The sequence below is a fragment of the Archocentrus centrarchus genome, chromosome 21 (assembly GCF_007364275.1).
Source record: "Archocentrus centrarchus isolate MPI-CPG fArcCen1 chromosome 21, fArcCen1, whole genome shotgun sequence".
Classification (NCBI taxonomy): domain Eukaryota; kingdom Metazoa; phylum Chordata; class Actinopteri; order Cichliformes; family Cichlidae; genus Archocentrus; species Archocentrus centrarchus.
In genome coordinates this window covers 28,810,104-28,832,282 of record NC_044366.1, presented here as the reverse complement: position 1 = coordinate 28,832,282, position 22,179 = coordinate 28,810,104, and the positions used below count along the sequence as shown (strand labels likewise).

The 22,179-nt window shown below is 41.5% G+C and overlaps 2 protein-coding genes across 3 annotated transcripts; both read left to right on the top strand.

Moving 5' to 3' along the window:
- Window positions 1-177: 177 nt before the first annotated feature.
- LOC115800838 (kelch-like protein 9) lies at window positions 178-11,213 on the top strand. Of its 2 annotated transcripts, none has more exons than XM_030758395.1 (11): window positions 178-311; window positions 1,139-1,192; window positions 2,578-2,708; window positions 2,977-3,170; window positions 3,278-3,410; window positions 3,824-4,020; window positions 4,291-4,366; window positions 4,608-5,165; window positions 5,392-5,571; window positions 5,779-5,892; window positions 9,822-11,213. In XM_030758395.1, exons 2-11 carry the CDS (start codon window positions 1,188-1,190, stop codon window positions 10,316-10,318), a joined length of 2,085 nt encoding a protein of 694 aa, XP_030614255.1. In that variant the 5' UTR covers window positions 178-311; window positions 1,139-1,187; the 3' UTR covers window positions 10,319-11,213. The 2 variants fall into 2 exon arrangements, with proteins under 2 accessions (XP_030614255.1, XP_030614254.1); XM_030758394.1 differs by having other exon boundaries at window positions 2,974-3,170.
- Window positions 11,214-14,135: 2,922 nt separating this feature from the next.
- LOC115800928 (3 beta-hydroxysteroid dehydrogenase/Delta 5-->4-isomerase-like) lies at window positions 14,136-21,077 on the top strand. Its single transcript, XM_030758553.1, has 3 exons — window positions 14,136-14,465; window positions 14,882-15,046; window positions 20,269-21,077. Exons 1-3 carry the CDS (start codon window positions 14,315-14,317, stop codon window positions 21,075-21,077), a joined length of 1,125 nt encoding a protein of 374 aa, XP_030614413.1. The 5' UTR covers window positions 14,136-14,314.
- The last annotated feature ends 1,102 nt before the right edge of the window (window positions 21,078-22,179 follow it).

Below are 22,179 nucleotides of genomic sequence, written 5' to 3'. Positions count from 1 at the left end.
CTAAAATTTTAAAATAAATACCCTGAGAAGCTTCCGAAACCTTTTATTTCACTGACACCATCTCAAGTGTGACACTGTCAGATGGAGTGCATCAAAATGCGGAAAGAAACCTAAAGCGAGAAAGAGAAGTAGCACAGGAAGTAACTGAGGTCTGAAACGGTGAGGCTCAGTCAAACGCTTTAACTCTTCAACCAGCTGGCACGGTGGAGCAGACATTTTCTGCTCAGTCTTCCTTTTAGAGTTTGTTTTGGATAGACTGCCAGGCTGGAGGGGGGGCTCGGGTCCAGTTTGCTGAGGAAGCTTTCTTCCAGGTAGGTCACCCACAAATGTGCCTTTTTGTACTTTTACAAAAGTGCAGGTGAGGTAGCACAGCACACGGCAGAGCATCGCTACTTCACGCGTGCATATTCATATGGCTCAAAAGTGCAGCATTTCACTTATTTAGAATCAGTCACCTTGGTATTATTGATACTTAAGTGTTTTGGCTTCTCATTATTATTTCAGTTGAGACAGAGGGTCTATGCAATCTTTGACAATGAGCTTTATTGTATGAGGTGAAATAAAGTGGAATCAAGCAATATCAAACATTCAAAAAGCAAAACCACAAAGTTTTTCACACGGCTGATCTTATCTGCTGATAATCATGTTAAACAAATATTCAGACTGCAGCACAGGAGACGTGGAGCCAAAATGATTTTACGCATAGCCAAAATGAAATATCACAGAATTGTCACTAACAATACAATCAGTTTTGGCATGCATGCTAGGGTTTTTGTTTTGTTTTTTATTTGTTTTTTTAATGAGGAAACGGGACAGTTGTAATGGGAATGATGTTGAAAACATTTGAAGTGGAGTTCAGTGAAGTCTGCCAACACGTGAGGCCACATCAAATATGCTGTGAAAAAAAAAGAATGCTGCAATATGAAACTTTGAAGCAGATCTGACTTATTGTGTGAGACGCAACAACAAAACAGTCTAACAAAGACGTGTTACTTCTGTATCTAACCCGAATGAACGTTCACACAAGTACAAATCTTTGTATGCAGACATAAGCTAGTAAGGACTTAATGCCAAACAGTGTTTTGTTGGCCAAAAATACATTTCTGGCCACTGAAGCGCTTCTTTTTTCTTCATGTAGGAAGTCTCACCAGCGAAACAACAGTCCTCAGCCCCAAGAGGCCAATGAGATGGGGTAAGGAAGGTTCTGGGGTTCAGGGTTTCTTCTTTTTATATTTCAGCATTTCTCCTCTGATTAATCATTCAACATTTTCCATCCATCCATCCATTCGCTTCCGCTCATCCTGTTCAGGGTCGCGGGGGGGCTGGAGCCTATCCCAGCTGTCATAGGGCGAGAGGCGGGGTACACCCTGAACAGGTTGCCAGCCTGTTGCAGGGCCAACACAGAGACAAACAACCTTTCACACACTCAGTCACACCTATGGGCAATTTAGTGTAGCCAATTAACCTAACCCCAGTAAGTGCATGTCTTTGGAATGTGGGAGGAAACCGGAGTACCCGGAGGAAACCCACGCAAGCACGGGGAGAACATGCAAACTCCACACAGAGAGAGGGAGAGGCCTGGGCCAAGGTGGAATCGAACCCAGGCCTTCCAGATGGTATTCTAACTGTGAGGCAGCAGTGCTAACCACTACGCCACCGTGCTGCCCCATTCAACATTTTGTAGAATGTAAAAAAGAAATGAGTTTTCAGTAAAGGTTTAAAAGAAGAGTTTTAAAAGAAAACAGGAGCAAAGATACTGCGTGTGTGTGTGTGTGTGCGTGCGTGTGTGTGTGTGTCCTCACAGCAAAATGTGGTCATGGAGACACCTGCTGCAGCAGGAGCTACCACAGTAGCAGTTTGGATCTCTCCTGCAGGTGTTTTCATGCATGCATCTGTCTGAAGGCAGTTTTTGTCAACACAGAATAAGCTGCAGTCACAAAGCTGCAGAGTGTTCTGAGAACTGATAGTGCAATTCTAGTATCTACATATGTGGAACTAGTAACCCAGTTAGTATCTGCTTGATAAATTGGAACTGTATCTATAATCAAATTTGAAAAGCATGAGAACATGTTTTCGAGCGGTGCCTTTTCACCTGAGTTTAAGACCCATAGCAGGAAGCCGTTTCAAGAGGAGACATGGTGCAGTTAAAAAAGGTCCACTGCTTCCTCTTTTTCAGGCCACAGGACATGCACTGCAAAACAGATAAGGGACTTTTGCAAATCAGGCCTTATTCTTAGAAAAGAGCTTCATTAATCAAATGTTTCAGATTATTTGGTTGGTTGGTTAAATTTAGGCTTTGAGCGATAGAAGGGGTCTGCTGAGGAAAGTGGCATTTGCACACACTTCTAAGAGGAAGTGCTGAGAGGCATAACTCCGAGTATTTGTACCAATCAAAACAGCATGACCAGAACGTTCAAAAGAAAATTCACCAGATGTTTAGTTTGTGTTTGACCTTCTTTGCCCTGCTACACATGATGATTTTATAAAACCAAATCCATGAAGCTGTTTGGATGCAAGCTTTATAAAAATAACAGTAAATGTCAGACCTGTTCCTCCACTGTGACTTTTCCCGCGCAGGGCGAATGGAGAGGACAGTGGGCCGGGTAGGCTGAGCCGCAGACTGTCTCGTCTGGGCAGCAGGCATCAATCCAGGGAACAGAGACACGCGGCTCAGCCAGAAAGACCTCCTCCGCCTCCTGTTCAACAAGGTGTGTGTCCACGTGGGACAGAGAACAAATAAATGTCACCATGTTGTGTTTAATAATGTTGAATGTTTTATTTTACAACATTTTTTAAAATTTTCTCCTTCATTTTAGATATTTTGAGTAGATCTTGCTGCTAAATCCTTTATGTTTCTGTTGTAACAGCTGTATAAGCATTAGCAGGCTTGCAGCTCCGTGTACCTGCGCCGTCAGCAGTAGTATCGGCTTTTCTCACCTCTCAAATTCTGATCTCTGTTTGTGTTTCCCTCAGTAGATGACAGGCCAGCTCCACCAGCCCCTGTTGTGGCTCCTGCTCCAGCTCCAGCGCCAACACCAGCTCCCGCCCCTCTCCCGCGACCCACTGAAATACCACCTAAACGCCCCGACAAAGCAACAAAACCCAAGCTTCCTCCTCGGCCGCTGTCCAAGGTGTTCAGTAGCACTGAACATGGAGCAGATGTGTTACAGGTCCATATTACTGTCTGAACAGCTCATTGATAGGAGATTATTTTCAGGGATAATTGTAATAACTAACCCATCCAACTATTTTTCTAATCTAATTATTATCCCCAAAGGGCTTTGATACTTTTCGTGGAGATGAGACTCTCTGTGATGTTGTCTTGATTCCTGGAGACAGCAAAGAAAAGTTCCCAGTGCACAGGGTCATCATGGCGTCCTGCAGTGACTACTTTAAAGCAATGTTCACAGGTTTGTTGCACTGAGACCGCAAGGAAATGATGAAATTCTAGTCATGATGAAGAAATGAGACAAAAAAAAACTGACCGACTGCATTGAGTGCATGTTTGTAACTCCTGGAAGTAGATGGAAAACAGTTTCACTTCATACTTTCTCTTTTGGATGAACAAGTATTCAAAGAAGAGGAATTATGTTTTGAAATTCTGGCTCCTTTCTGCATTCAGTTTCCTTTTGATGGGCCCTTTGGAAGATAGAAGTACCTGTTTTCATAGCCCTCGTGTTGTGCATGTCTGAGCCTTTACAGTGTCAGTTGTGTCTTTGCATCTTGCTGGCTGTGTGTCATGCCTGTACAAAGAAAATCTTCAGAGGCAATGCAAACACATGCCTCACCTTCTCATCTTTGTCCTTTGTTTGCACTTGTTCAGGAGGCATGAGGGAGCAGGAGATGAGAGAGATCAAGCTGCATGGGGTCACTAAGTTGGGCTTAAAAAACATTATAGACTTCATTTACACATCCAAAGTGAGCCTCGACATGGGCAATCTTCAGGACACGCTGGAGGCCGCAAACTTCTTGCAGGTCATGCCTGTGCTGGGGTTCTGCAATCAGCTTCTGAGCAGTGAGGTAAGCAGTTCTTCTTTCAGTTTAAGGTCAAAGTTTCATCAATCTGCTAATTATATTCAGGTACACTGGGGGCCTAGCTTATAAGCTGCCAAATCCATCTGAGTGCTTTTCTGTCCTTCCCGCCCATATTTTCTCAGGATCAGAACATAATATGACATTGGAAGTGAGCCATTATTGTGAATAGTAACAATAAATAGCAAGGCACTGTATAACACAGACTATTTACTCATATTTGTTTAATGAATCTATTTTCTGTGTTGTTCATCACAGATCACGATTGATAACTGTGTGGAAGTTGAGCGCATTGCCACAGACTTGCTTCTGGAGGATGTTCAGCTGAATATAGGTAAGTGATATGATATATCTGTGTGGATACTAAGGTCTAAATCCAATGTGTGATTGCCATAAATCCTTGGTTATTAATGGTTATTATTTAATTGTTATTCAATTTTTCCAGCCCTCAGCACTACCAGGAATCAGTCTAACTTTCCTTATATCAGTCTGATTGTGCGTGGCAGCTTTTATATCCAAAACTATAATAAACTGGGTTATTTTCATTGATTGTTGATTATCTGTATCCCATCCAGGTGAGTTTGTGAGCCAGAACCTCTCAGAGTTAGTGCAGTGTGGCCGCTACCTCGAGCTCTGCGAGACCAGCATGGCCAACGCTCTGGCCAGCAACTCGCTGAAAGGTTTCTCCGAACTGGAGCTCTACCATATTGCAAGAGAATGGCTGGACCACGAGCCTGCCAAACGCCGCTCTTCAGTGTATGCCTTGATGCGGCATATTCGCTTCCCGCTGATGAGCCCCAACGAGCTGATTCAGATCTCCCAGGATGACGAAGAGGAAGGCGACTCTCTGATGCGCTCTGAGACGGCGTGTGTGAACCTCCTGCTGGAGGCTAGTAACTACCAGATGATGCCTTACATGCAGCCAGCCCTGCAGACAGAAAGGACACAGATACGGTCGGACGCAACGCACATTCTGGTGCGGGGTGGTGTGATGCGCCAACAGCTGGTGGTGAGCCGGGAGTTAAGGCTGTATGACGAGAAGAGCGGCCATTGGAGGGCCCTGAAGCCCATGGAGGTGCCACGCTATCAGCATGGTGTTGCTCTTCTAGGGGGCTTCCTCTTCATTGTTGGAGGTCAGAGCAGCAACAGTTTGCACTGTACACACATCAGTCAATTCAAGAGTCAGTTCAAGCCATGTGTTCATTTGATATGAGTATTTAATTTTGAACAAGCCAGCATTAAGTATTTTAGACTTAAGCATCATCAATACTCAAAGCATGGTCGGATGATCTACACTGATATGAGCAGGTTGTAACTGGCCTTTTGTTGTAATTACCAAGATTCTTCTTGACTTCTCAGGTCAGAGTACGTATGACACAAAGGGCAAGACAGCCATAGACAGCGCCTACCGCTACGATCCCCGATTTGACAAGTGGCTGCAGATTGCTTCACTCAATGAGAAGAGGACTTTTTTCCATCTCAGCGCCCTGAATGGGAAGCTGTTTGCAGTGGGAGGAAGGAACGCCTCAGGAGAAATTGGTGAGCTGCTACAACTTTTTGTTCTAGTGCTTCTGTCAGCTGATAAACTGTTCCTTTATTTAAGTTTGAATTGTTCAAAAGAGGCTTATGGACACTGCTATTATCACTGACCTTTTATACAGCCGTTACTGTTAGGATTCTTTACTGCCATTAAAAATATATATGCTGAAATAAAGTTCATAAACATCCCTCTCTGTTTTTGATCAGATACGGTGGAGTGCTACAATCTGAAGAAAAATGAGTGGACTTTTGTGAACAGTATGGTGGAGCCTCACTATGGACATGCTGGAACAGTCCATGGAGGCCTCATGTACATCTCAGGTAAGATAACACTGTTCAACACACAGACTATAAAATAACTTCCTAGTATTTTACAGATTTCCCCTGTTTTTTTATTTAAACATGGAAAAATAAGCTGTATTTGCACATTTAATACAACATAAGTCTATCATTTTTTAGTTCCATAACATTTTAATGTCAACAAAATACAGTTTTTCTTAGGAAAAGACTGTTAAAATATATAAATACATATTTTATGAAGAGAAAACGTGCTGATAGCAGCGCTCTCCTGCAAGTTAAAGCTCATGTATTATAACAGTGTTTGACAGAACTTAAAGGGTACAGGGAAGCTTTGTGTATGTTAACAGGAAACTACTGTATTTTTCACAAATAATTAATATTCAATATTTTGCTATATCTTTGGAGCCCCAGTTGGTGGTGGTATTATTTGATTCAGTTTGACTGTTGGACTGTTTCATCTATAAATTCCTGGGATGAGTGAAAGCTTTTTTTTTTCGGGCTGTTATATTTTCAGCTCGTGTGAATGTTTCGTGTCCTCGCTTTGCATAATTTAGTTTCAGCCTCTGATCAGTCTTCCCACTGACTTTTTATATACTGCTCGTTCTGACCGCACCATAAATGTTGTTGAGTTTACTTTTGTTTTTAAAATGCAGTCATAAAGTATGCAGAATTTATGAGATCATGTTAACAGTTACTAATGTAGTAAAATGTACATGCACATTTCAAAAAAGTTAAACATTGGTTTTTAGCTAGCACTGTACCGTCACATATAAGAGTGTTAAATACCACTGAATGCAGGCTGTTTGTCAGTGTCTTCCTAACGTAAATGACAACTGACCGCATAACCATTTCGTGAACTGCTGCGTCGGTTTTCCTTTTCGATTTACTGTAGACAGAGATCAACACCGTGGTTGGAGTAAGAGGAACATTCACCTTGTGGTATAAGAAAAAAATAAGGAACTGACACTGAGGCAGGAGGCTGCAAGTCCAACACTTAACAACAAAAGCTTTGTACAGTGACCGTCTGCAGTTTTATAACAATATAAAAAAAAATCAACTTCTCCCTTTTCTTCTGACAGTCACCATTAGCAGATCATTCAGATCTTCCTTTAACTGAATGATGACGATGCTCCTTCTTCGTGCTCATGAGCTCTGTGGTGATAGCTTTGTGTGTGAACCGTGCATTTCTTCTTCTTTAGGTTCGAATTAGCAGCCAGATAGAAGAATGACCAAACAGCTGTGGAGATTCAGACTCTTCAGTTTGTAGTTTTTACTCCTCAAACCAATTTTTGTCAAAGTTCAACAAGCAACAAAAAAAAAAAACACCCTTACGAGATGGATTAGATAGTGCTTTCATGGGTGACCTATTTGAAACCACTTCCTGTTGAGATGCACTGTCTCATGAGCAGCTCACGCCCTGCTCTCAGGCCCGTTTCTTAGTAACCCTGGACAGGAAAACAGCTTTTGGTGTTGAGAGCAGAAACACGAGTTTCACTTGTGAATCAGGAAAGCTTTGCAACCAAGTTAAAACCCACAGTTTTCTGAAGCTACAACGTGCGTGTACATTTATTATCATTTGTACATAAATAACAGCACATACTGTATGTGCACACAATACACTGTACTTACATCTTACTGTATATTGTCTTTGTATCTGATATTTTTTCTGATATTTACAGCTGAGGCTCAGTATGCATGTGCTACTGTGTCAAGAGAAAGTCCACAGTGGTAACGCATGTAACTTAGCGTGCGACTGCAAACCGTTACCTCAGCAAAAGATTACCAAAATGTTTTAAGCTTTGGTAACTAATTCTTGTGCCAACACATATTCTTTAGTAAGAAATATAGTGCAAAGAAACAATTTCTCTGTCACTGCAGTTCTGTTGTTCAGTTGAATCAGTCATAAGGTCTACAAATTATTAGGACACAGTCTGGCATATTTAAATTTCCCTCTTCAGCAGGCTGAAAGTCCAACCCTAAAGAAGGACCTAATTACTAATTGGGGAAAAAAGAAAAGCCCCTTTTTCTTTTTTAAAATTATGTTTCGAAACAGCTGTATCATATCATCTTGTGGCAGTGGTGCAGTGGGTAGGCGCTCGTAGGTAGGAGCCCCTGTCCCTGTGCTGCGTTGTGTCCTTGGGCAAGACACTTAAACCACATTGCCTATCGGTAGTGCCTGTCTCTGGCTGTATGACCGCAGATGCTCGTCTCTAGATGACTGATCTGGAACCATCATTTCATTGTGTGCACAGTGACAATGAGTTGAATCTAACATCATTTTATCAAAATTACAGCCAGTTAACATTATCCCAGTGACGAAATATTACAGCAGTCTGTGTTTCCAAATCATGCGATGGTGTTAATACTTTGGCAGGGAAGGTGTTGATTTTGTGACTCGGATAGGCAGTTAACTAATGAATATTTTGAACTCTAAACACAAAAAAACCTTCTCCTAAAACGGTCTGGTTTAATTTCAGCAGCAAGGAGCACAGACGAAAAAACACCTCATTATTGCACAAATAAGTCCAGAAGAATTCAAAGAAGGACATTAGCAGTGCATTGTTGGTGTGACAGGAAGGATGTTAGTCACGTTGGTTTTTAGCGTTTGGCCACAGGAAGCAATGTGTCCATTATTTCATACTCTCCCACAGACACTTATTAGCATACCTATTCTTCTTATAGATATGTAGATATTTCCTGTTTCATAAACTCAGTACTCTTTTTGATAAAACCCGTATTAGTAAATTTTCATGGAAAAATATAACTTAACTGTAACTAGCAGTAGAAAGAATCTAGGTTTATTTACTAACAGTACTTCAGTAAAATGTAAAGATTCTTGTATTTTAATCTAGTATTCACTTTATACTTTGACCCTACTAAATTTCACTGAGAAATATAGCACTTTAGTTTACATTTATTTGAAAATTTTAGGTGTAGCTAACGTTTCAGAGTACAATTTGTAAAATTTAGTATTTATAAAAAATTTTTAAAAAACTTAGAAAGCTCATAAATGTATAAATATCCCCTTCGGTCACCGTGTACACACTTATATATTATACTGTAGTATTCATTTTCTGACATCTCCTGCCTAAAAAGATTATGTGGGCAGAAGATGAATTTTTTTCCACCAAAATTCCTGTATCGTGACCAAAGGGGCTAAACAGATTGTCCAGCCAAGATGAGATCAAGATGATAAATAACAGTGATTAGCTGGACCCCTTATCTATAATTTGTTAGCATTTCCACTAAACGGTAACTTTAAATTTCTCACATATAAAATCATTTTAGTGTAATTATCCACAGTTTCATAATAACAGCTATTTTTCTGTTTTTACCCCTGGGCCAACCAGCTGCAGTCACATGGAAAAAATAAAGTTTTCACAGGACTCTTTGCACTGCCCCTAGTGCTTCCAAGTAAGTAGCAGGCACGTGCTGATAATTAGATACACTTGTTTAACTGATTATCAGCAAGTGTGACCAGCAAGCAGAAGTGTTGGCAGCTTGCTAGTCTGGGGCGACACAATCTTTCAAGGAGCGAATGTCCTAGCATATTCACCCGAAGGTCAATGCAGTGCTCAGAGAAACTGCCGACTCTACAGGCCTCAGTTATCATGTTAAAGGTTAAAGTTCAAGACAGCACAATTAAAAAAAAAAAAAAAAGACTGAACGAGTATGGCTTATTTGGAGAAGTTGCCCAGAGAAAGCCTCTTCTCTCTAAAAGAGAACACAGCAGCACAACTTAGGTTTGCAAAATTGCACATAGTTCAGAACTGAACTCAACCAGTCATATGAATGGGTGAGTGTGCCACATCAGTCACAGGGAGCATTTTACTGGACACTGAATATGCAGGATTTTTACTGGACTATTTTGAAGTTTTGGTATTGATCTTTTTACTTCAATTAAATATCTGTATACTTTTTCCACCGCTGACTGTTCTCCTCCCACACAGGCGGCATCACCCGTGACACCTTCCAGAAGGAGCTCTGGTGTTACGACCCTCTCAGCGATACGTGGAGTCGACGGGCCGACATGACAGAGCTCCGCGGCCTGCACTGCATGTGCACTGTGGAGGACAGACTCTTCGTCATGGGCGGGAACCATTTCCGAGGCTGCAGCGACTATGATGACGTCCTGGGCTGCGAATACTACAGCCCCGACACAGACCAGTGGACGGTGGTGTCACCAATGCCCCGGGGACAGAGCGACGTGGGTGTGACTGTGTTCAACGGGCAGATCTATGTGGTGGGAGGCTATTCCTGGAACAGCAGATGCATGGTTGACATTGTGCAGAGATATGACCCAGAGAGGGACGTGTGGGACAGGGTGTTCAACGTGCTGGAGCCTCTGGGGGGGATTCGTGCCTGCACAATGACAGTTCATCTACCAGAGGGGTCAGTGGATGAGGCTCAGATACAAGATTGCCCACTTCCCACGGCTAAGTGCTGATACCCACAGACGAGGGGGTTTCCGTATTTTGTTGCTGTGAGACCACAACTGACATGATGAAATTTACCTGCATGCTGTGGCAAAAAAAAGGCAAAACAGGAAGCCGTGTGGGTTGCATGTGCAAGCAAAGCAGGCTAGCTTACATTAGCATTCTGTAGTTTGAAGCCTTTACTCATACTGTGCTGCTGTTAGTATCATTTCCTGTCCATTCATTTGCTACGAGCCATGTGGCACCTGTGATAATCTGCTGATTGTGTTATGAAAATACATAGTGTATATATTTCCTAAACGTAAGTTCAAACCCACGTTACTGATCAGTTTTACTGGACTTGGTTTTATTGGACACTGAGGCGAACGAGTCAGGATTGGAAGCTAAACCATCTCATCAGAGATAAAAAAGGAATCCAACACTGAAAAATTGTATTAGGGCATAAGATTAGCATTACGCTAAGTGCTGTTTTTGTAGTTTGTAACTCTGTTGGTTGTTTCTTTTTCATATATATATATATAAAACTCAAAGGAATTAACTAAATGCTCTGTTTCACAATGATTCATGCCAGATTAGGTGATTAAAAAGAACCCCACGGGTTTTGGGAAAATTTCGGAAAACAAAGAAGTTTTTCTATGGCACAGAGTCATAAGATTTCAGATCGACTGTAGCTGCAAAATAAAATCTTGAGTGTGGAATTTCCTATTAATCAAGCCTGTGACCAACACAAAGTCATGCTTTCACGAGGTTGACACTGTTAAAACAATCTCTAACGAGCAAAGATGCCTATTAATGCTTTTCATAAAGTGTAAGACAGAGAAATCAGCCTATAAATCACTGTCCCAGAAGATTCACATGGAGTCGCTGCAGTTCACGTTTCCATATATGCCTGATATGCATTGTTGTAACATCAAATAAAATGCTTGTCTTCATGCTGCACCACAGAATCACATTATTCACTGTCTGCAAAGTGCTCTCAGCCATTAACACAGCTGAAAGTTGTTCCATAGCTACAAACATAATAACACACACACACACACGTGCATACACACACACACACACACACACGTGCATACACACACACACTCACTCTTCAGTGATTAATGTCAGCTAACGACGATGAAACCGCCCTTGAGACTTCATCCTTCACCTCCAGATAGTACACAGCTGTCTTATCGGCTGCTTTGCCAAGGGCTTCCAAATACAGACACTACCATCCAGTACAGGAGTGTGTGTGTGTGTGTGAGTGTGAGTTCACAGCAAGCACTCATCTTCAGCAAATGTGACATATGACCTCATTTTATTAAATTTGGTTCCAATACAATAAATGTTCTACATCAGAATACACAATGAGCCTGTGATGCTGAAAACAGTGTCACAGGCTAATTATAAGTAAGTTGTAAGAAAAACAACACCCACATATATGATCATAGAGATGCCACAGGTAAAAACCCTGCAACACCCAGGAGTTTCCATCACAGTGACCCAGCGTACCAGCTACTGAATAAACAATGGCTGGCTGTAGTTAATCTGTACACAAAAAACACAGTTGGCCATCTGGGGGACAGACTCTTGTTTCGTTTGGCTTTGAAGCTTTGCACATTTTCGGACAGACTTTGATAATTCATTAATGTTAATGGCATCCAGATCTGATCAACTCATGTTTCCTTTCAAAGAATGCCTGTAAAACGTTTTCTTTGAAAATCTCAACAAAGCTGTGAAACAGCTCTGAAATAGTAGACCTGCATCAGTATTCTTGAAATCAATACACTGTAGACAAAGGATGGTAACATTTGAAGGGCTTATTTTTTATAATGATCAACAATAATACATCAAACTGAGTTTTATACAGTATTTAAAGAAACACTCCATATTCTGCAGGTCTAAACAGAGACAAACAGCTTTCAGCAGAAGAAAAGTGTTAAGTAGAACCCAATCGAGCAGTAAAGCCAGTGCGGAAGTGCCAAAAAATTCATTTCCTACTAGAAGCTGGCTACAAAGGGACTTAATCCCATGTGATAACCTCCAGAGCTAAAAAAAAAAAAAAGAAGTCAGTGCAGAACATTGACAGTATAAAACATGGATGTAGCTTCCAGGTCTCAAAAGTGAAGAAAAATGGGGGAAGTACCTTCAACCTGCATTTTTTTTTTTTTAAGGACTAACAGTAAGCATCTCCTCTGTAGCTGCACAAAAGACTGAAGTTTGTATAGAAGGAAAACAGCCCTCAGCGTGCTCTCGCTGTGAACATAGCAAACACTTTCCTGATGACTTTTTAGCCTCGGTCACAAGCTTCTGCTCATTTTCAGTGTCAGTTTTTTAAATTACATTTATATTATTCTGCTGGTTAACCAAGGTATTCTCATTAGCTACTGTAGCAAGTTGTCAGTCAGTAAGTGTGTGGTTTCCCAGTCGTTTTTCACATCAGGATTTTAAACACTGAGATGGAGCCGTGGAAAAAGCTCAGCTCAGGGCTCTGTGTCGGGATGTCACTAACTAATCAGTCTATCGTTATAGCTAAAACCTTGTTTTAAAGTGTTTATGGTGCAGAAGTGCCAAAACAGCAACTTGAATCTGCCCCCAAAAGTGAGTCAGTTCCTCTGGACTCGTTATGGTAAAATGCTTTACAGCAGTATAAAGAATTGGGGATTTTTCTGTTTAGATACTGGAGCTAAGCTGCTTTCAGTGACAGGTGTCCTGACACAGGCGGTTGGAGGCCGTTTTTATCTGCTCCCAGAAGTCTTTGCTCCAGTTTGGACAAACTAAATTATAGTAATTAATTGCTTCAGTGCATTGAACTTTGCAGGTTTGTATTTATTCGCAGCTCTCTTGAGGTCCCACCACAGCATTTTAATCAAGCTGAGGTCTGGACTTTGGCCCGGCCATTGCAACAACTTGATTTTTTTTTCTTCTTCAGCCATTCAGCTGTCACACAGATGGCCTCAGATTTGACTGTAGAATACGTTGGTATGCAGAGGAGTTCCAAAGCAAGCCCAATCATCACCCCTCCGCCACCGTGCTTGACTGTTGGGATGAAGTGTCTGTGCTGATATGCCACATGGAAGGAAACACTAAACTACTATTGCTTCCATATTTAACATGCTATCTGATGCCTATGTGTGTGTTCCTCTCTAGCCCAATGTGATGTAAGGAGGCAGATTAAAAAGTTGGAGATAATGAGGTAACATCTGAGGATTGTAGGCATGTCATTAAAGAGATACACAAAATGCATTACAAAAGAGCTGATGATGGAATACAACAAAGTCACCATATTTGAATGCTGTGCAGCAGGTAAATAAGTTATTTGACTGAGGGAGTCTCACTTCATGATCATGAATTATTGTTAGATATGAGACGACCCAACAGTAAGTCTTCTGTATTTTAACGAGATTTGAAATGCTTTACATGTAACAGAGTATTTTTATTCTGATTGTAGTATTGTCGAGTGCTTCTTAGGGCCAGGAATCTGTTGTTTTCTGTGCTGAGCCAGTGATTTTATAACAGTAGAAAGCAGCAAGGAATGCTGTGACTCTCAGCTCAGGCTTTGCCCCCCACCCCACCCCCCACCCTTGTGTCACATGCTGAGTCTCCCTGCCTCTTCTAACAAAATATTCCTTCCAATTAACCAAAAGTTTACATTTTCCAACAGTAAATGTCCTTGGCATACAGTGTAAGCCTTTCCAGCCGCTGTTTTGTCCAGTTCCAGAAAGCATCACATTCCACCCTGGAAGAGCTGAGCCCATCCCCTTTTTCAATACTCCCTTGGAGCAAAGAACTTTTTTTTTTTTTTTTAATAACTTTCCGGGCTTACAAAAAGGGCCGAGGTGGAGAGAACAGAAGGTGTTATCCATCCCTCACGGACAGATCACGAAACAGCCACGAACACCAAATTTGTGTTCAGTTTTTCTTTATTTTAAGCTGCTGTTTTTCAGAAGGCGCTTCAATAAGAAGAAAACAACTGGGGCTCTTTTACTGTTCACGGGCCTTTATTTCATACAAAGAGACCTGCAATGTCTCTGAGAGGTGATGTGTGTGTGGTGACGGGTGCCTGTGGATTCCTGGGAAAGAGGCTGGTGAGGCTGCTGCTGGAAGAAGAGAAAATGGCTGAGATTCGACTGCTGGACAAACGCATAGAGCTGCAGTTTTTGCAGAATTTGGAGGGTAAACTGTTTATCTATATAACATCCATGTTTTTTTACAGATTAAAATGTATGAAATGCTGTGAAACTCCTTAAATGGGGGAGTAGATTTGTCTCATTTATTGAAAATAACCCATTAACAGCATTCAGTATAAAGATTTGATAATTCAGCTTTTTTTTTTTAAACTCACCATTAAAGTTTGTAATCCAAATGTCAGCTGGTTAATATCTGTTGCAATACCAGCAATTAGTTTATTACTTTATTATTAATATTATAACAAATTTAATCTGGAAAGACACATATGTTACAGATATTTTAACTTAAAACTGACAGCGTGATATTTCAGGATAAAAGATGAATGTGGACACTGTTACAGCTTACACTGAGCAACATGTGTTTTGTTACTGTTTCGGTGACTTCCATTTGTTTTGTGTCAGACTGTAAAGGTGAGACAAAGCTGAGTGCTATTGAAGGGGACATCAGAGACGGTGAGTTCCTGAAAAAAGCCTGCCGCGGTGCATCAGTCGTCTTCCACGTGGCGTCCATCATTGATGTCAGTGACTCAGTGAAGTACAGTGAGCTTTACGGGGTGAATGTCCGAGGTAAGGCTGTGACAAATCCACTGAAGGCTTAACTAAATCCTCTGACTTGATTCTAAATAAAATTATGCATTCACATAAATTTCATACATAAAACCAGAATTAGAATTATTTGCATTATAGTTGAAGCTTTTTATTGATTGCTTACATTTCAAGTGACCGATTGTTCACCAGTGACATTTAAAACTGCTCTCATTACTCATGTTAACTGACCTTTCATGTGCTTTCACTATTGAACATCAGTGTTTTCACTTACCTCTACGTCTTTCAGCTTAAAGCACTTGCATGTCATGAATATTCCTGCTGCTTTACGCTGACACCACCAACCCTTCAGCGGACAGCGGCATTTCAGTTAAACACTGTTTTCAGCTGCCACTTTAAAGCATTTGAACAGCAGTTTAAATGAACAGTTCACTCCTAAAAATCTAATTTTATATTTTTCCTTCTTGTAGTGCAACTAGAGGACTGTGCAAAAGTACTGAGCCACTCCTCATTTCTTTAAATTTATATTAAATATGAAATCATCATGTTATTTTGAGTTTTAGTGGTTTATATTACTGATTACTTCATTTAATGCCCTAATTTCCTTCAGGATTAATAAAGTATCTATCTATCTAACAAATGAAATTTTTTAGGATACTTTATCTGATATATCAGGCATGACATTCTCACCATTGAGAGGTAAAGTGAATAAAACTGATTATCATCATGACACCTGTTAGTGGGTGGGATATATCAGCGAGCAAGAGAACATTTTGTCCTCAAAGTTGATGTTAGAAGCAGGAAAAATGGGCAGCGTAAGCATTTGAGTGAGTTTTTAAATTGTCATGACGAGACAACTGGGTCAGAGCATCTCCAAAACTGCAGCTCTTGTGGGGTGTTCTTGGTCTGCAGTGGTCAGTGTCTATCAAAAGAGATCCACAGAACGAACGGTGGTGAACCAGTGACAGGGTCACGGATGACGAATGCTCACTGATGCACGTGTGGAGCGAAGACTGGCCCGTAGGGTCTGAACCAACAGATGAGCTACTGTAGCTCAAAAAATGTAATGAAAGGTGTCAGAATACACAGTGTATCGCAGTTTGTTGCATGTGGGTCTGCATAGCTGCAGACCTGTCAGGGTGCCCACGCTGACCCCTGTCCGCTGCTGAAAGCACCAAAAATGGGCACATGAGCCCAGCAGCACTGAGAGCGCGCTCAGCCAGAAAATCATTCAGTAGGATTTTTTTTTTAACCGCTCTGTGTGATAAATCACCAGATTAATGATTTCCTCAGGCATTAATCAAATGTCCATTTTTTTCTTTTTTTTACAAAAGTGTAGATTTTTATTTGATAACATTGGGTTCGATTCCACCTTGGCCTGGGCCTCTCTCTCTGTGTGGAGTTTGCATGTTCTCCCCGTGTCTGTGTGGGTTTCCTCCAGGTACTCTGGTTTCCTCCCACAGTCCAAAGACATGCACTTACTGGGGTTAGGTTAATTGGACACTCTAAATTGCCCATAGGTGTGAATGTGACTGTGGATGTTGTCTGTCTCTTTCCGTTGGCCCTGCGACAGGCTGGCGACCTGTACAGGGTATACCGTGCCTCTTGCCCTATGTCAGCTGGGATAGGCTTCAGCCCCCCTCCGCGACCCTGAACAGAATAAGCAGAAGTGAATGGATGGAACAATTGAAAAAGTCTCTGGAGTAGGTGGCACTCTTAGGGATCATTTTCTGTGGAAGAAAACTCAGATGACCCGTGAAACGCCCCTTTTAGATTAGAAAGTGAATCCAGATAACGGACAGATACCCCGGGTATGTTGAACTAGCTTCATATTATAGACCCCTGGTCTGATAAATCAAGTTTTCTTTTACATTACGTAGATGGCCGGATGTGTGTTGTGTTGCTTACCTGGGGAACACCTGGCACCAGGATGCACTATGGGAAGAGGGCAAGCCAGCGAAGCAGTGTGATGCTTTGGACAATGCTGTGCTGGGAAACTCTGGGCCCTGTTACTCTGACACGTACCACCACCTAAGTATTGTTGCAGACCATCTACACCCTTTCATTGAAAAAGTATTTCCTGATGGCTGTGGCCTCTTTCAGCAGGATAATACACCCTGCTGCAAAAAATGCTTCAGGAATGGTTTGAGGAACAGCAATAAGTTTGAGGCATTGACTTGGCCTCCAAATTCCTCAAATCTCAATCCAGTCGAGAATCGGTGGGGTTTGTTGGACAAACAAGTCTGATCCATGGAGACCCCACCCCGCAGCTTACAGGACTTAAAGGATCTGTTGCTAACATCTTGGTGCAGATACCACAGCACACCTTCAGGGGTCTAGTGGGGGCCATGCCTCAACAGGTCAGGGCTGGTTTAGAATCAAAAGCGGGAGCAACACAATATTAGTCAGGTGGTCATAATGCTATGATTGATCAGTGTATATGGTGACTATGAATATAACAAATCTGTTTAGACAATAATTTATACTCATGCACTATACACAGTAAGTAAGTACTTTTTGCATCATTGAGAGGCATAGATGGACAGTAATGGTTTTAAGTGCCGACCGTCTAGTTCTTTTATGATTTATTATTAATTTGTCATACCTCAGCCTTTTCTCCCTGCTTCCTTTCCTTAAAAATGGCGTATAGACAGCCACCGTTCCACTGATCAAACAGTAGATGGATCAACTGAAGCCGGATGCATCTTTCAGGCCCTGTAGCAGGTCCTTGCTTTTTTTAAAGACCTGTCATTTCTACTTGTCCGCGTTCTTCAAATTTCCACACCATGCTAAGATATCCCGATCTTTCCTTGGGACTCCTCTTGTTTAGAGCAAAGATGCAGTTTTATGCCTGTCAAACTGTTATCTATGACATTTGTCATAGAATAAACTGATGATAGTAAGTGCCTAAAGACAGTATTCCCTGATAGCTGTGGGCTTTGTCGGCAGGATAATCCTCTCTGTTACAAAGCAAATTCGGGTTTGAGGAGCACAAGTTTGAGGTGTTGACTTGATTCTTTGCTAAGTTGCCTGTTATTTGCAGACACAGCACTGGTTTAATTCCTTGAGTTACAATTGTGTTCCGAAGTTCACATACAGCTAGTTAATAGGTCTTGTCAAGTTAAGACATTGTAGAACCTTCAGCAGCACTTAATAAAAGATTTAATTGAATGTTTGTATATATTTGGACCCTGTGTGGATTAGAGAGAATCTAAAATCTTGCACCAAATTCTTGTTTTTTAATGTCATTAAAGATGTATTTTATAAAATCATTCCACCCTGGAAAAAAAATCGATCAAACTAACTATTAAAAGCCCAAAGTTACCATTCATGCACATGATGAGTGCATGTAAACTTCTGAGCACAACTATTAGTGACTTATGCTTGAATGATTAATAGGTCTGTATTTAGTGGTTCAACAAACAAACAAAAATCCTCTGAAAATGTTAAGGTACAAGGAACAGAGTGAAAATGAGTGAAAAAGCAGCCAATGTCCAAAGGAAAACTTTGAAAGACCTTCAGAAAGCTGGAGAAGATTGCTTAAGACCGCTTAAAAAAATCAAAGAATAAGGACGTGAGGGCTGGCTCAAGACTTTTGCACAACACTGCATTTATCCAACAATCTGATGCGAGTCGTCCAGTCTGAGACATCAAGATATCAGCTGTAGAAATGTTGACCTTCTCTTAAGTTTAACCAAAAATAAAGTGCTCTCTCTCTCTCTCTCTCTCTCTTGCTCTCTCTCAATAGATAGATAAAGATAAAGATACAGATAGACACACACACACACACACACACACACACACACACACACACACACACACACACGCACGCACCATAGGACCTGTGCCAGGTTTGATTATATTTAAGCAAAGACATTCCTACAGCAGATGTCTTCAGATAACTAATTGGCCACCTCAGAATAATAGCTTCCTGTCACACAAAGACTTTTCAAAAGTTCTGAATATTTCTACTATGATTTGACAGCAGAGTTTCTAGTATAAATAAACAAATAAATGCATTAATTAATTAAGGATTAAATTACCCAATTCAGAAACAGTCTCTTTGTCTTCTTTGTTCTCTCTTGTTTTTGTCACAGCATAAAGTTTTGTTCTCCTCTGAGAAACACTATGTTGCCAAAAGTATTCGCTCGTCTGCATTCACACACATATGAACTTGAGCCACATCCCGCTCTTAATCCAGAGGGTTTCATGTGATGTTGACCCACCCTGTGCAGTTACAACTGCTTCAACTCTTCTGGGAAGGCTTTTCACAAGGTTTAGGAGCGTTTATGGGAATTTTTGACCATTCTTCCAGAAGTACAATTGTGAGGTCAGAGACTGATGTTGGATGAGAAGTCCTGGCTCTCAGTCTCCGCTCTAATTCATCCCAAAGGTGTTCTATCAGGTTGAGGTCAGGACTCTGTCAGGCCAGTCAAGTTCTTCCACACCAAACTGTGTCTTTATGGACCTGCTTTGTGCACTGCTGTGCAGCCATGTTGGAACAGGAAGGGGCCATCCCCAAACTGTTCCCACAAAGTTGGGAGTATGAAATTGTCCAAAATGTTTTGGTACCTTGAAGCATTAAGAGTTCCTTTCATTGGAACTAAGAGGCTGAGCCCAACTCCTGAAACAGCCCCACACCATAATCCCCCCTCCACCAAACTTTACACTTGGCACAATGCAGTCATACAAGTACCGTTCTCCGGGCAACCACCAAACACAGACTCATCCATCAGCTTGCCAGATGGAGAAGTCCAGCATGCTTTACACCACTGCATCTGAAACACTGCATTGTGCTTGGTAATGTAAGACTTGGATGCAGCTGCTCGGCCATGGAAACCCATTCCATGAAGCTCTCTACACACTGTTCTTGAGCTAATCAGAAGGCCACATGAAGTTTGGAGGTCTGTAGTGATTGATTCTGCAGAAAGTTGGTGACCTCTGTGCACTATAAGCCTCAGTATCCACTGACCCCACTCTGTGATTTTACGTGGCCTACCACTTCATGGATGAGCTGCTGTCGTTCCCAATCACTCAACCACCACTTTGTTATAATACCACTAACAGCTGACTGTGGAATATTTAGTAGCGAGGAAATTTCACAGCTGGACATTCCTGTGGCCATGGAAGTGTCTGGAATATTTGAATTGGATGATTTGGATGGGTGAGCGTATACTTTTGGCAATATGTATGTAATGATTATTGTTAGCTTATATTAACTCAAGACTATCTTTGCTTTGTAGGAACACAGTTGCTTTTGGAAGCCTGTATTCAAGAGAATGTGATGTCCTTCATATACACCAGCACCATCGAAGTTATGGGTCCAAACCCCAAGGGAGAACCTATAATCAACGGCAGTGAAGACACAGTTTACAACAGCACTTTGAAGTTCAACTACAGCAAGACCAAAAGGGAGGCTGAGGAGAGAACCCTGCAGGCCCACGGTGAAGTGCTCCAAAACGGAGGCCAGCTGGCAACCTGCGCCCTCAGACCCATGTATATCTATGGAGAGGGCTGCCGCTTCCTCCTAGGCCACATGGATGATGGGATAAGAAACAGGAATGTTCTGTTTCGCATGTCACTCCCCGAGGCCCTTGTGAATCCTGTCTACGTGGGCAATGTGGCCACCGCTCACCTCCAGGCAGCCCGCAGCCTCAAAGATCCACAGAAAAGGATTGCCGTTGGAGGAAAGTTTTACTTCATTTCTGATGACACTCCACCTGTGAGTTATTCAGACTTCAACCATGTCATGATGTCTCCTCTGGGTTTCAGTATTCAAGAGAAACTCCAGCTGCCACTCAGCCTCCTTTACTTATTCTGTTTCCTTTTGGAGACACTGTCCATAATCCTACGGCCTTTCATACGCATCATCCCACCATTGAACCGGCAGCTCCTCACCATGTTGAACACGCCGTTCAGCTTTTCCTATCAGAAAGCCAAGAGGAATCTGGGATATGTCCCCAGATACAGCTGGGAAGAAGCACACAAACGCACCATTGAATGGCTCGCCTCACAGTTGCCAGCAGAGAGAGAAAAAATCTCGTCTAAATAGTTGAAAAATTACTAAAAGTCATTAGCACCACATTAAAACAGTGAAACACATAGGCATAACATGTGACATTAACCATGGAGTTGTAAAGTCCTGTTTTAAAGCCTAACCCTTACCTTACAGCCATCACCATTTTGGATTTTTTTGTTTTGTTTTTGTTTCTTGGAGCCAGAAGTAACCATATTTTTAAAAAGTTTTAAGCTAACACTAGCAAGTTGCATTAGTAATGTGAGAGTCTAGGGGAATGACTCAAGCGGAACTACAGTTTTTAGCACTTCCAGGCTTCAAGATTCCACTTTGGTTAAAAAAAATAGCAACCTGTACAATAAGTATGTTCTCTGTATCTGTTAATGCCATTGTCATTTTTCACATGAGTAACAGATTTCCAGGTTTCCACTGACTGTTAGCAGAACTGTATAGCATGTAGGCATCACTGAAAAACTTTTTTCATATGTTTGTTTTGTCTGATAATACATCCAAAGCCACACAATCTTGGGGGGGGGGGTGGTTGACCTTAAACTCCAGGAGATACTATTTAAATCATTTATTCTAAAGAGAGACAGAGAGATCTGCTGTTCCTGTACTCTATGGAAATGACTTCTGTATACTAATAAAGTTTTGTGAAAATATATTCTGATTCTCCCTGAATTTTCACATTTGTTTCTGTTGTTGTGGTTGTTGTTGTTGTTTTTGCATGTTCATTTCCTGTGAGCTCATCCATGCGAACTTCATTTTAATTACAAAATTTGCCATTTGGAAAGTCCAAGTGACCATTATTAGTAATAATTTGTTCATCTTTTCCCCACAAAGTCTTGCACATAATTAGGCTCTAAATCACATTAACACAAAGAGAATGCAAGCCACAAAACTGAACCGTTTCCATACTTGTGCATGCAGGTGTGTACGTGCACAAGTGTTGCTCATTTTGTGGGGACACACAGTCATATTGCTCTTAAACAAAAAGCCGCTCCTGACGATGTAAATCATTTAGTTTGTGGTGGAGTGGAAACTTTGTGTAAGTATAGGTTACGTTTCCAGGAAAAGAATGCTATCATACAGGCCTCTGAATAGTGCGTGTGATGGATTAAACATTAAAGATGGGAAA